This window comes from Trachemys scripta, unplaced genomic scaffold (genome assembly GCF_013100865.1).
Source record: "Trachemys scripta elegans isolate TJP31775 unplaced genomic scaffold, CAS_Tse_1.0 scaffold_28, whole genome shotgun sequence".
NCBI classification, from domain to species: domain Eukaryota; kingdom Metazoa; phylum Chordata; order Testudines; family Emydidae; genus Trachemys; species Trachemys scripta.
The window spans coordinates 2,848,938-2,862,475 of record NW_023260513.1 but is presented as its reverse complement, the minus strand read 5'-3'; the positions used below and the strand labels follow the sequence as shown (position 1 = coordinate 2,862,475).

Here is a 13,538-nt window from a genome sequence, read left to right as displayed (position 1 = left end):
GAGAGAACCCACCAGTGGGGCAATGAGGCAGCAGGAGACTCCAGGGCAAGCACAGGGCTCAGCTGTCACAGGTGACAGGGCAGCCCAGGGAGGGTGTCTATTAAAAGCTGGAAGTCCCCTTGCACTTACACCCACACCAGGGAGCCAGATGGTCTTCCAAGGGTGGCCGGGCTCTGCAGCCATTAGCCTGAGGAGGGGAGGAGACCAGGTCGGGTTAATTTAAAAATCGCTTTGTTTCTGCTGCCCTCCTTGGCCAGAACACACTATACAGCTGTACAGAGTCCATAGAAAAGGGGTAGCCTCCCCCAAAATAACCCAGTCCTGAGGGGCCGGCTTTGGCCTCTAGCCCAGCTCCTCCCGTGTCTTGCCCACTTTCTTGGGCAGCTTCTTAGCAGAGGCGTCCTCCAGCTCCTTCGCCTTGTAGTAATGAGGGGCCACCTCCAGCAGCCACGTGCTGTCGATCTCTATGACCTGCAGGAGGGAGACAAGGGGTCAGCAAGTGCCCCCTTTGGTGCAGCACCTCCTAGTGGACGAGCGTACAACAAGAGGGAGCTGGGCAGTGGTCCAAAATGCCAGGACTAGCCCTTTAAATAAATCTGGGCCTAAAAGCTCCACCCCTTTTATGCTAATGAAGTCTATCTCTGCCCCCCAGCAGGAAGTGGAAGGGGTTAACACGGATCAGAGGTGCCACACCAGGGGCTACCCCTTCTCAGGGAGGACAGAACAGGAAGGGGCCTTCTGGTGGCTGGAGGGTGCAGTGCAGCAATCTAAGTACAGGGCTGGCTTCCCAGCTGGTGGAAGCTGTACCCAAGCCCTGCTGCCCAGGGTCTCTCCTTGGCACCATTGTACCAGGGCTATAAGCCCCTCCCCTCTAGGCCTAGGCTGCGTACGAGGAAGCATCCCACAATGCTTTGGGCTACCCCGCCCGGAGACGGGAGACCCAGCATGTCCCGCTGCCACCGGCGGGCGTACCTGTCTCATGAACTCTTTGGTGGTGAAGACCAGCTCGTGGTAGATGAGCCAGCGGGGCTGCTCCTCGAAGAGGCAGCTGTTGGGGTGGACGAAGACCGTCTGCTGGTGCTTGACTGTCTTGTAGCCGGTGCGGGTCAGGCGGGCCGTGTGGTAGAAGAAGCCAGCGGTGATAGCCTGGGAGGGAGAGCAGGGAGGGTCAGTGAGGGGCAAGAAGATGGGGGATGGGGCAGGGCGATGGGGGCGGGGGTTACCTTGCGGATGGGAACGTAGTCTCCCTCGCTGGAGGTGAGGTCCACCTCGATGCGCTCCATCAGCCCCTCCAGCTGCTCCCGCACGTCCCGCGCCCGCCTCATGGAGCGGAACTGGATGAAGTTCTCGTAGCACCACTGCATGGAGAAAGCGCTCTCCACCCACTGGGGGTGGGGCAGGGGTCAGAGCCAGCTGTGAGCCTGAGCTCCCCGCAGACTTTACCTAGCTGGTAAGGGCAGCTTGGAGACCCTGTACTGTAACCTAGTCCGCAGTGCAGGGGCTGGAATATCACATTCCCCTCCATCCTGGGGCTGGATTGGAGCAAGCACACCCAGTGTTCCCCATTCCCTACCCCTGGTGCCAGCCAGTCCCCTGGACCATGGGGCTGGAGGGGAATTGGTCCCCGGGGCTGGCTCTGGCTTTTTTGCTGCCCTAGGCAAAAAAGCCTCCCTCCGCCCCCTGGCGGGGAGCACAGCAGGGAAGGGGGCCGAGCCTGGCTGCGGCCCTGCTCTCCCCAGCTGGCCGGAGCGCCGGGGGAGGGCGGCGAGCCCGTGGCCCCACTCTCCTCGGGTGAGCGCCACCCCCCTCCAGGTGCTGCCCCAAGCACATGCTTGGAGGGCTAGTGCCTGGAACCGGCCCTGTGTGTCCCATCCCTGACCACCCAGTCCCCCCACCTTAGGATGGATCAGAATGGGCACCGCCCCCCTCCCATGGGGGGAGGGAGGGGAAGGCCCCATGTCCCTTCCCTGCCCCCTCACCTGGGTGTAGACGTTGAGCAACACCAGGTGGTCCCCACCGGGCAGGAAGAAGTTCATGCGGGCGTTGTCAGCGTGCACCACCTTGTCCTTGGGCCGGTAGAAGATGGAGTTGTTGACAGACAGCATGGCCGCAATGGAGAGGATCTGCTCTGAGCACTTGTACCTGCGGAGCCCCGGGGGGAGGCAGCGTTAGAGAGTGGGGAAGCCCGCCCCTGGAGAGCTGACCAGAACAGGGCTTGGGAAACATGACCCTTCAGGGGCGAAGGCAGCTGGTGAGCCCGGGGCGGGCTGCAGCCCAGCAGCTGAGCCTGGGTGGAGGTGAGAGAGGAGCCAGGGATGGGGGCACTAGAGCTTTTGAAGAGGAAAGGGGGACTCACTGCTCTGAGGCCAGGATCATCTTGGACAGCATGGGGTCCACGGGCAGCTCTGCCATCTTCCGGCCCAGCTAGGAGAGAGAGAGACGTCAGAGACTCGTTCCCCCACCTTCTGATCACTCCTTGGGCCCATCTAGCCTGCTATCCCATCTGCTGGCCACCCTGGATCAGACCCATAGGCCCATCTAGCTCTGCCCTTCTCTCCCCAAGACAGCAAAGCCCTCCCCATGCTACGACTCACTGGTCAGTGTTATCCCACAGAGGGAAGGGTGTGTGTGAAGATTCCTTCCTGACCCCCAGGCATGAGGCTCAGATCCTGCCCTGGAGCATGGGGGTGTCCCAACAGGGGAGTCCTGGGTCCCAACAAGCAAAGGTGCCCCTAGCAGCACAGAGACTCCCTACTTTTGCTACGGGAGGACCTCCCCCTTACCTTGGTGAGCTCCCCAAGGTGGTTGAGCGCGCCCAGGGCATACAGCTGCTCCAGGGCCAGCACCAGGGTCTCATGGGGTGGCGGGTCCATGAAGTCAAAGTGGATGAGGTCGTTGATGCCTGCGAGAGAGAGGGGGCAGGCAAGGTGGCGGGATTTAAATCAGCAAGCAGGAAACCTCGATTGAAATCACCGCTCTGCCTCTTGTTTTGCATTGGTACTTTGTAGTTATTTGCCTAAAGCCAGATTGATCCTCACTGGTGGAGAACTGTTAGAACGTGCCAGTCTGCATCTCCAGCTAGCCTTCGCAGTAACCAGACGCTTCTTTTTGCTAGCCAGGACACAGTAGATGGATACACCTTTATCTAAGCAATTAGAAGCTTTGCTGCTATGGGCATTCTTCATTTTTACATTGTTTATGATGTTAGAAAATAGCAAAGGATGGGTCTCCGGTTGATGAACCGTTTACCCGTGATGTGTCTCAAGCGGTGTTTTGGGATGGAAATTGGAATTGGATTTTGGCCTAAAAAACCAGCATTGTAAAGTTGTAAAGCTGACCGAAAGGTGCTGGAGCCATCAAAAATAAACGTTTAGTTAAACGTGATTTGCACTGAGAACTAACCTATTTGTTCAAGTGAAATGATGACAAGCTTCTCTCTGCCCCTGTAGAAGGGGTTACAGCTGGCTTAGCACTTCAGCACCCTCAGGTGCTTAGCCAGTGACTGCCATGAAGGCAGTGGCGTGACGTACTTTAACAATTCAACCAGTGTGCGCTGCGTGGCTAGTAACAGAATACACATTCATCAAAGCAGCAGCTGAGAGGATGCTGAGGCCTTAACCCAGGTGGTCAGCCTTGCACATGTAATGTTAAATAGGTGATTTTCGAAAACCAACCCGTAGTTCATTTAAATAAAACTGAGCTGATTAAAACAAATATGATTTTTATCCTCCTTGGGGTCAGGCAGTGGAGCTCACCCCCCCTCCTCCCCCCGGCAAGCTCCATCCCCCCCGTCCTGGGCAGGCCCCCTGCTCACCCAGACTCTTGAGCAGCAGCACCACGTTGCCCAGGTTGGTCCTCTGGATCTCCGGCACCGTGGTCTCCTCCATCTCGTTCTTGTAGGCCCAGGCAGTGTAGAGGCGGAAGCATTTCCCAGCAGCCACGCGCCCGGCGCGCCCAGCCCGCTGGTTGGCGGAGGCCTGGGGAGGGGGAGACGGGTGTGAGATGAGGGCACGTGCGCGGAGATACGGGACCCTCTGACCCCACGTGAACCCTGTAACCTGGGCCCTATCGTCATAACATGGGAAATGGGGAGAAGGGGGGATGTCCTGTATCTGGAGCGGGTGTTGGGGCTGTGGAGAAGTCCCCGTACCCGGGAGCAGGGTGTGACGATCAGGGACTCCAGGCCGGGATAGGCACTGTACTCTGATGGCGGTGGTTGGGAGGCAGAGGGTCGGGGCGGGTGCTGTACCCCGAGGGGGGTGGTAGGGGAGCGGGGGGACGGGGGGGTGGTTTGTGGCAAGTGCTGTGCCCTCGGGGGGTGGGGGGTCCCATACCCAGGAGCAGGGCATGACGATCAGGGACTCCAGGCTGGGGTGGGTGCTGTACCCCAAGGGGGGTGGTTGGGGTGGGCGCAGTACCACAAGGGGCGTGGTAGGGAGGCAAGGGGTCAGGGCAGGCGCTGTACCCCGAGGGCAGTGGTAGGGAGGCAGGGGGTCGGGGCAGGCGCTGTACCTCAAGGGCAGTGGTGGGGAGGGTCCCATACCCAGGAGCAGGGTGTGACAATCAGGGACTCCAGGCCGGGGCGGGCGCTGTACCCCAAGAGGGGTGGTTGGGGCGGGCGCTGTACCCCAAGGGCAGTGGGTCCCATACCCGGGAGCAGGGTGTGACGATCAGGGACTCCATGCCAGTGCGGGCGTTGTAGCTCTTTTGCTTGCAGAACCCTGGGTCGATGACGTAGATAATCCCATCAATAGTCAGCGAGGTCTCTGCGATGTTAGTCGCCACGACGACCTGCGAGGGGTGGGGAGACACCTCATCAGCTGGTGGAGGGGAAGGAGTCAGCCAGCCCTGGCCCTCAGGAGACACCCTGGGGTCCCCCTGTGCGGTGGCCTGTCTGGTCCCCTGGTCCTCAGTCAGTCACAGCTGCTGAGCAGGGACTGTGGGGGAGGAGTGTATGCACCTAAGCACCGCCCCCTCCACAGCCCCTCCTCTTCATAGTCCCGCCCCTTCAAAAACTCCTCCCTTGCTGCCCCAACCACACATACAAACTTCTTTCATCCCATCCCTTCCCCAGCCACCTACCCCTGAAGCCACACCTCCGGAGCTGTAAGCCCTGCCCACTCAGCCATCTACCCCATGTAGCCATGCCCACAAAGCCCCTCCCATAAACTGAGCTATCCTTGAAGTCACGCCCCCAGAAAGCTAAATCCCATCCTCTGCAATCTACCCACAAAACCACACCCCCGGACCTCTAAGCTCCTCCCACAAGCCCATCTACCCCAAAAGCCATGCTCCCAGCTCACTAAATCAGCTACTCCTGAAGCCATGCCCCAGAGCTCACAGCCCCTCCCTCCACCTCAAACCCCTCCCCATAGGCCACGCCCAAGCCCATCTATCCCCCCGAAGTCCCGCCCCAGAGGTTTAAGCACCTCTCCTGCATCCCAACACCCCCAAGCTCCACCCCACCCCACCCCACCCCTCACCTTCCGGGCCCCGGGCGGGGTGGGCTCGAAGATCTTGGCCTGCATGTCGGAGGGCAGGTTGGCGTAGATGGGCAGCACCAGCAGCTCGGGGATCTTGGAGCCCAGGCGGCGGCAGCGTTCCTGCAGCATCTCGCAGCAGGCCTCGATCTCCTCCTGCAGGGGGCGGAGCCAAAGGTGGGGTGAGGGTCAGACACTGCAGGGGGTGTGGCCAGGCCCTGTAGGGGGCGGGGTCAGGCACTTACCTGGCCAGTGAGGAAGACCAGGATGTCGCCGGGCGCCTGGGTGACGTGGATCTGCAGCACTGACACCACGCAGGCCTCCAGGTAATCGGCCTCGGGGGCCTAGAGAGGGGTAACACCGGGGTCAGAGCTCAGCTCCCGACACTCCCTGCCCCACGGCGTGACTGGAGCCTTTCTCGCCCCCCTCCCTCAACATTCAGACGCTGCTTCCCAGACCCCACCCTGTCCCCCCTCCAACCGGCCCCTGGAGCCCTCCTCTCGGACTTGCTCCGCCCCCTGGCTGCCTGTCTCATGTATGCCCCACACCCTGCTCTCACAGATCTCTCCATGTCACCCCCTGCTGGCCACGTCAAGTTTCCGACCCACCTCCTCCTGGTCATGCTGCCCCATCCTAGCCACACCTCCTCCCCTCCCCCCCCTGGAACCCCATGCCTTCTCTTGGGTCATGCTTCCCCCCCCCCCCCCCCCCCCCCCCCCCCCACATACCTCCCCCTCCTGGCCACAATCTTCTCTATTCTTCCCCCAGAACCCCTCCACCCACAACGATCCTGCAAAAACGCCCCACCCCACACCTTCCCACGGCCAGCGATCACACCATGCTGCCCCCCATTCTGCCCCCGAGGGGCCCCCACATCTTCCCTCCCCAGACCTTGGTGTAGAAGATGTCCACAGGGAAGCGGCGCCCGGGGATGCGGAAGATGGGTGCGTCATCGAAGAACGTGGAGAAGCGCTCGGTGTCCAGGGTGGCGCTGGCAATCAGCACCTTGAGCGCCGGGCGGAACCGGGCGATGTCCTTGATCAGGCCAAACAGGATGTCGGTGTGGAGGGTGCGCTCATGGGCCTCGTCTATGATGATCACGCTGCGCGAGGGGGAGAGGGTATGTGTGTGAGTGTGTCAGGAACGGCCCTGCTCCCTGCAACACAGCACCCCCTAGAGCCACATTGGGGTATTGGTGCCAGTATTGACTGCCGGGGAGAGCGTCCCAGCCCTGCCCCTGCAGCACAGCGCCCCCTAGCGCCACATTGGAGTATTGGTGCCAGTACTGACTGCCAGGGGAGAGCATCCCAGCCCCACCCCTTGCAGCACGATACCCCCTAGAGCCACATTGGGGTATTGGCGCCAGTACTGACTGCCGGGGGACAGCGTCCCAGCCCTGCCCCATGCCGCCCCCCAGCGAGGCTCACCTGTAGCTGGAGAGGTCGGGCTCGGTCAGGAACTCCCGCAGCAGCATGCCGTCCGTCATGTACTTGAGCAGCGTGCGCTCCGACGTGCAGTCCTCAAAGCGAATGCTGTAGCCCACCTGCCAGGCAGGAGGGATTAGCCCGAGCTACCGCAAAACCACCGGCAGCGTGGCTGGCACCCGTCGGCCAATGAGAGCACTCCACGGTCCCGCTCGGGGCACTGTTTTTCAGTGAGCTGCTTCTGCCTGCAGTCAGCTCCAGTGGAGGCCCGGCTTTGACCACACGGGGGAGCCGAAGAGAAACAAGGAGACCTCCCACATCTCTGGTGGGTGGGGGTGGAGGGGGCACAGGAATGGACCCAGTTAATTGTAGTCACAAGGAAAGCGACAAGGGCCTTTTCCCTCCATGGGGCATTAGCTCCCAGCTGGTCTGAGGGCAGGGGGACTAGTTGGCTCAGGGGAGTGAGGACTGGGACATGGGACCTTTCCCATCTAGGGGGCACTGGCTCTGATCCAGGCCCAGGGCAAGGGGACTCGCTACCCAGGGGGGTGGGAGAAAGGACATGGGGCCTGTCCTTTCTAAGGGGGCTGCTTCTGGTTCAGGCAAGCGGGGAAGGGGATAACGAACCCACCAGTCACATACCTCGTTACCAAGCTTAACTCCCATTTCCTGAGAGACTCTGGCCGCGACGCTCATGGCCGCCACTCGTCTGGGTTGGGTGCAGCCAATCTTCATCCCCTTCTCCGTGTAGCCCTAACAAAGGAAACGAGACGATCCAGGGACTGGATGGAAATTCCCCGGGAGCAGCTGCCAGAGCAGAAATGCAGCTTTTTCTAGGGTGGGGCAGCCTGATAACAGCCTCACCGTCACGCTGCACAGGGATCGCTCGCCCAGTGCAGAGATGCAGCCACCTCTGGGAAGGGGTGCAGCTGGGGTCAGCACTGACTGTGAGGGGAGAATACCCCCTGCTGGACTTCCCACCCCACTCCCTGCGGCACAATGCCACCTAGTGCCACCCCACTGCATTGCAGCCAGCACTGATCGTAGGGAAACAGCGCCCCCTACTGAGCCTCCCAGCCTGCTCCCTGCAGCACGGCGCCCCCTAGCACTGGGGTCAGCACTAACTAGGAGAGAAGAGTCCCCCCTCCCCTCCCAGCCCCATCCTGCCACGCCGTTACCTCCTCGTACAGGTACTGGGGGATCTGCGTGGTCTTTCCGGAGCCCGTCTCCCCCTCGATGATGAGGATCTGGTGCTCGGCAATGGCCGCCAGCAGGTCCTGGCGGTAGGGGTAGACGGGCAGGCTGCGCCGCACCTCCTGCATGGACAGCTTCCTCCGCGCCGCCTCTGACAGCTCCGACTTCTCCTCCTGAGCAGGGGGATGGGACATCATTGGCTCAGCCACCCGTCCCTCCACCCGGGCTGGGGGGACAGCTGCTGGATCTCCAGACGGGAGTCAAACCCATAGAGTTCTCGGTTCTCCCGGTGCCAGAGAGGACCAGGAGACGCAGGTTGGGGTGAGAGGGGGCTGGGAAGGCCATCATTTCACCCAATGGGGACTGTTCCCTTTTTGCTCACCCCATGGGCCTCCTCAGCGCTGCCCCAGCAGGGATCCCCCTCTAGGGGGCAGAGGGGAGCTCGGCACCATGGCCTGTTTAGCTCTCAGCCTCCCTTGCTCGGACAATGGGTGGAGGGAAGGGCTTTGGGAATGGGACGGCTGCCCTGCTGGGGGCTGGGCTGAGACCTGGTGACTTATTACATCTAGATGGGAATGATCATCCTATGCCCCACCCCCAAGCCAGCCAATCCCCCCAGCTGGGCTGGATTGGAGCTGATGCCCCCTAGAGGCGAAGGGCCCCATGTCCCATTCCTCACCCCCCGAGCCAGCCAGTCCCCTGCCCTAGGGCCGGATCAGAGCTGGCGCCCCCTACAGGGGAAGGACCCAGCCCCCATTTCTCACCTTGCCCTGGGCTGTGCCCTGCATATGCACAGCGCTGACGAAGTGGATCATCTCGTCCTCCTCCAGCACAAACTCGTAGTCCTTGCCGGGGTGGCGCTGGCCGGCGTCGCGGGCCCCGAAGCGCAGGGCAGCCGCCCCAATGTGATCCTCCTCCCAGCGCCGCTGCTCATCCCGCGGCGTGGCGCGCTCGTCCGCCACCGGCTCCTCATAGCGGTCGGGGATCTTCTGCCGGGGGAGGGGGGGGAGGGACGGGGGTTGAGTCACGGCACAGCGGACGCCGTGGGGGCAGGGCCAGGGACAGCCCAGCTCTGGGGAAAGTCTGACATCAACCCCGGCTGCGCGTGGGCTGCGGGTCAGCCTTCAGGGGTCACCCCAAGACTGGAGCAGGGGAGATCGCAGGGCAGGAGGGGTCACAGCACAAGCTGCAGGGGCTCCAGATTTGAGTCCCCACCACAATCTTGCCCCTTTCGCCAGCCCGAAACTGGCCCTTCCCCGGGGGGGGGACCCCCCACAGTTCAGTACAACCAGCCCCAAGGGGGAGATGTTCCCCACCCCGGTATGATGCTGGCCCAGCCAGCCATGCTGCTAATGCCAACCCTCCTTCCTCCTAACAAGGGGACCACCCCAGGGAACACTCATAGGGCACGGACCAGTCACCTTGCCGGGTCCTAACCCCCTTCCTTCACCCCCAGCGGGCGTTCTTAAGTGGGTCACGCTTCCGTCTCCTGCTGCAGGGACTCCCATGCCCCTGTTGTCCCCCTCCTTCCATCTCTCCAGCCCCTGGGCAAGGACACCTGCCCCATCTTTCTACAGGGCTACCCCCTGCAGATCACATGCTTCACTGGCCCCTATGCAGGGTACTACCAGGAAGACTGCCACCTCCGGCCTTACCCAACCCCACAGCAGGTACCTTGCCACAGCTCCCCCAGAGTGCTCCCCTGCCATGCTCTCCCTCAGAGAACGCCCCCCCGTGTTGGGTACCTTCCCACAGCTCCCCCCCACTCCCCGCGGCGGGTACCTTGCCACGGCTTTCCTCGGGCATGTAGTAGCGGCTGCTCTTCTCCAGTTTCTCCTGCTCGCCCGCCCGCTTGTAGTCCTTGGCCAGGTCGCGCACCCGGCGCTTGTACTCCAGCTCCCGCTGCTCGGCCGTCGTCAGCTCCAGCTCCGAGAACAAGTGCTCCTCGTCCACAATCTCCGCCTCCAGGTCCTCCAGCTTGTCCCGCTCCCGCTTGGCCAGGTACTCCCGGCGCGATTTCTTCCGCAGCTCTGGGATCTGGGGGGGATGGAGAGGGGCTGAGGACACTGGCTGGGAAGCCAGGACCCCTGGGTTCTTGCCCCAGCTCTATGAGGGGAGTGGGGTCTAATAGGTTAGAGCAGAGGGAGCTGGAATCAAGACTCCTGGGTTCTATTCCCCAGTTCTGGGAGGGGAGCAGGGAGTCCGGACTCCTGGGTTCTATCCCCAGTAGGGAGTTAGGGCCTGGATACTGGGCTAGATGGGTCTGTACAGCTCCGATCAGCCAGGAGGCGAGACAGAAATACGGGTGGAGAAATACAAAGCTCTCACCATAGTTTTCTTGTCCTCTTCTGCCATCTTCAGTCGCTTCTGCGCCTCTTCGTAGGCCTGCGTCCAACAACAGGAGGGGGGAGACACACTGATCAGGTTGTGTAGACAGTCCTTCCCCTCCCCTAAAGCAGACCCCACCTGGCACCCCAATGAAGTAGCCCGGGCTGCAGACAGACTCCCTAGCGGGAAGGGTCCAGGAATTTCCAGGAGGGGCTCCCGAACTTGCTTATAAACTTGGAATTTTCTCCTCTTCCCCACAAATCCCTGCCCTCTGACTCTGCTCCCTCCAGCGCTTGTGGGGTTCACAATCACCCCTTCAGGGAAGAAATCCAGCAGTAAGAGCACAACATGGGAGAGGCAGGTGGCATCGGGGACTCAGGAAGGGATCCTAGCAATGTGGGGGAGGGGGGGAATCCTGGGATAGGATCCTGGCAGCGGGTGGGGTGGGTCCGAGGTGGGATCCCAAGACTGTGGCAGTGGAGGGGGACGTTCAGAGCAGAGAGGAATCCCGGGGAGGCATCCTGGCAGAGGGAGGTAGGGGGTTAGAGAGGGATCCCAGTTGTAGGACATACGGGAAGGGCTCAGGAAGGGACCCAGCTGAAGGGGTGGGGGACGGATGCTGGCTGCAGGGACAGGCTCTGACCTTCTTGTCTGAACGCTCCAGGATGTTCCTGGTCTTCTCCTTGTCCTTGCGCTTGACCCGTTCAGCGAAGGCGTCGCGCTCCTCCAGGTCCTGCAGACGCTCTCGCTCACTGCGGTCCCATTCATCCTCTGAGTCTTTCCCCTCCAAGGATGGCTCCCTGCACCCGGGAAAGGGTGAGAGACCACAGTCAGGGCATTAGCCAGCTCCAGGGACCCCCAGTGCGGGGACTGTCCCCCCGCTCCACCCCCTGGGATCCCGTGGAGGCTACACTCACGGCTCCCGCTCTGCTTCGTTCTCTTCCTCCGACGCCTCCTCCTGCTTCCGGCGCAGGTGTTTGCGCCGCTTTTTGTGCTTCCCCTGCTCGGGCCGGCGCTTGGAGCCCGGGGCAGCCCCCCCATTCCCCTCCTCCTCCTCACTGTCCTCCAGCAGCTGGTACGAGCGGTTCTTCTGCTGCAGGGCCAGGGCCTCCCGCTCGGCCACCCGGGCCGGACGCTCCTGGGGGGCCGAACGTGGGATCTGGGAGTTGGGGGAAAGATGGGGGTTAGAAACAGCGCACGGCCAGCACGCCCTCCCTGATCCCCAGCCTCCTCCATAAAGCTCCTCCCGTTAGTGCACAGGTCCCTCCCCTGCAGCTAGCTCCTCCCCCTTCACAAAGGCTCCTCCCACTTTTACCCCTTCCCTGATAATCCTTCCCCTTCCCACATGGTCCTCACCCCGGTAACTCCTCCCTACATCCTCCTCTCCCTCCCTCCACTTCCACACCGAGGCCTCACTCCTACAGCTAACCCCATCCCGTCTTTCCACAAGCCCCGCCCACTAAGCTCACAGGACACTCCCCCTTGGCTTCTCCCTCATCCCCTCTGCTCCTGCTCTCTTTGTTCACAGGCCCTTCCCCTTCAGCCCCACTAACCCCACCCCCTCCCCTAGGCACTCCACGTGTCCCTCCTCTCCCCAGTCCCTTCAGCCCCTTGCCTGAGGCCCCCTTCAACTCCAGTTAGCCCCTCCAGCGTGACCCTCCCCCTCCAATGTGACACTCTCCCCTCAGTCCCACCCCCCCATTGTGACCCCGCCCCTCACCCCCACCCCTCCATTGTGACCCCGCCCCCTCAGCTCCACTAGCCCCTCCTACTTCGGTTGGACCCGCCCCCTCAGCGCCCCCTCCGTCCCCACTAGCCCCGCCCACCTGTTCCCAGAGGCGCTGGGCGAAGGCGCGCACGGCCGGCTCGCTCACGCGCAGAGTCTCCGTCTCCTCCAGGCGATTCAGCAGCTCGTCGGGGCTGCGGCTGCGCCGGGCCAGGCCGAGCAGGAACCCGACCACGTGCCGCTCGCTCAGCCCCAGCAGCGCGTGCAGCTCCCCCGACACCCACCGCTCCAGCGCCGCCATCCTCCGCCCGCCCGGGCCACCGTACCTCCCGCTGGCCGCTTCCGGGTCACGTGACCCCCACCGGACCAACCACTTCCGGGGCGAGGGGTCTGTACAGTGCGCCAGCGCTGAGCCGGAATGAGGCAACTGCGCTCCGCCCTTTACCGTAATGAGTGGTATATGGACGGCAGATCTCTAAACCTAAGTCCCGCCGGTACCGTAACGAATAGAATAGCAACCGTAACAAAGAGCTCTGGTCGTAATTACAGGAACATGAGCCTCTTCTTTTGTGTCCGACTCCTTACAGTAATGACGGAAATATGAGTTGTTTCTTCTCAGGCGGACTCCTGAGAGTCCTGTAATCACAGGAATACCAATTGCTCATTCTCCAGCTGGTGTTGCTACCGTAATCACAGGGATATAAGCCACCAGGCTCCCTACCGTAATCGCACGGTGTGAGATGCACCCCACCACCTGTCAGTTTACTGTAATTACAGGAGTTTGTGCCCCGCCCCCATTTTCACCTTGTACTGTCATTATGGATATATGCACCCCACCCCAGGGTTGGGCATTTTACTGTAATTATCATCATACCAACTGCAGCCACGAGCACAGCCCAGTTTGGGTCCTCATAGTAATTTGGTGGGGAGGCGCCGCATGGAGACTCCAGGTCTTTACCGTAAGTACAGGTATATAAGTCACAAACCCAAGTTAGGAATGTACTATAATTAGCGATCTATGATCCACAGGTGCAATTTTGGTCTGCACTGTAATTACTGTAATATAAACTGCAGCACCAGTTCGGGTCTGTACCATAATTAACCATGTATGGGCTCTAGCATGGATCTGTACCATAATTAACAAAGGACAGGTTACATCCCGAATGGGGTTTGCACCAGGGTACATGCCACAGCACCAAGGGCCAGTACTGTAGTGGCCAATGTATGGTCCCCGCTTTGAGTCAATCCTCTACCATAATTACTAATATATGAGCCTCAGCTCCTATTGGGACCTGTACCATAAGAATTCGGGTGCAGGCTGCACCCTCAACTTGGCTCTTCACTATAATCACCAGCTTACGAGCCACAACTCCAGTCTATGGTCTG

General features: G+C 61.3%; 1 protein-coding gene and 1 long non-coding RNA gene across 3 annotated transcripts; one reads left to right on the top strand and one right to left on the bottom strand.

Moving 5' to 3' along the window:
* Window positions 1-214: 214 nt before the first annotated feature.
* On the bottom strand, window positions 215-12,453 carry DHX16 (DEAH-box helicase 16). 2 transcript variants are annotated; one of them, XM_034757563.1, is made up of 20 exons: window positions 12,253-12,453; window positions 11,344-11,585; window positions 11,070-11,226; window positions 10,427-10,483; window positions 9,881-10,135; window positions 8,863-9,087; window positions 8,083-8,271; window positions 7,547-7,657; window positions 6,908-7,023; window positions 6,372-6,582; window positions 5,726-5,824; window positions 5,484-5,636; window positions 4,651-4,791; window positions 3,815-3,977; window positions 2,784-2,902; window positions 2,357-2,424; window positions 1,980-2,142; window positions 1,224-1,385; window positions 973-1,146; window positions 215-471 (listed from the first exon to the last, which is right to left on the bottom strand). In XM_034757563.1, the coding sequence occupies exons 1-20, from the start codon at window positions 12,451-12,453 to the stop codon at window positions 343-345; spliced, it is 3,135 nt and encodes a 1,044-aa protein (XP_034613454.1). In that variant the 3' UTR covers window positions 215-342. The 2 variants fall into 2 exon arrangements, with proteins under 2 accessions (XP_034613454.1, XP_034613456.1); XM_034757565.1 differs by lacking the exons at window positions 8,083-8,271; window positions 8,863-9,087; window positions 9,881-10,135; ... (2 more) ...; window positions 11,344-11,585; window positions 12,253-12,453 and having other exon boundaries at window positions 6,908-7,012; window positions 7,547-7,656.
* LOC117870425 lies at window positions 2,127-3,384 on the top strand. Its single transcript, XR_004643979.1, has 2 exons — window positions 2,127-2,251; window positions 2,282-3,384. It is a non-coding gene; the product is annotated as an uncharacterized LOC117870425 (long non-coding RNA).
* Window positions 12,454-13,538: the final 1,085 nt, after the last annotated feature.

Excerpts from the sequence above, each read along its gene's own strand:
- DHX16 (XM_034757563.1), bottom strand. The coding sequence starts at position 12,453 with ATGGCGGCGCTGGAGCGGTGGGTGTCGGGGGAGCTGCACGCGCTGCTG. Across the intron at positions 10,484-11,069 it reads TGGAGCGTTCAGACAAGAAG|GCCTACGAAGAGGCGCAGAA; the intron begins GTCAGAGCCTGT and ends TGTTGGACGCAG. Across the intron at positions 2,903-3,814 it reads GCTGCTGCTCAAGAGTCTGG|GCATCAACGACCTCATCCAC; the intron begins GTGAGCAGGGGG and ends TCTCTCTCGCAG.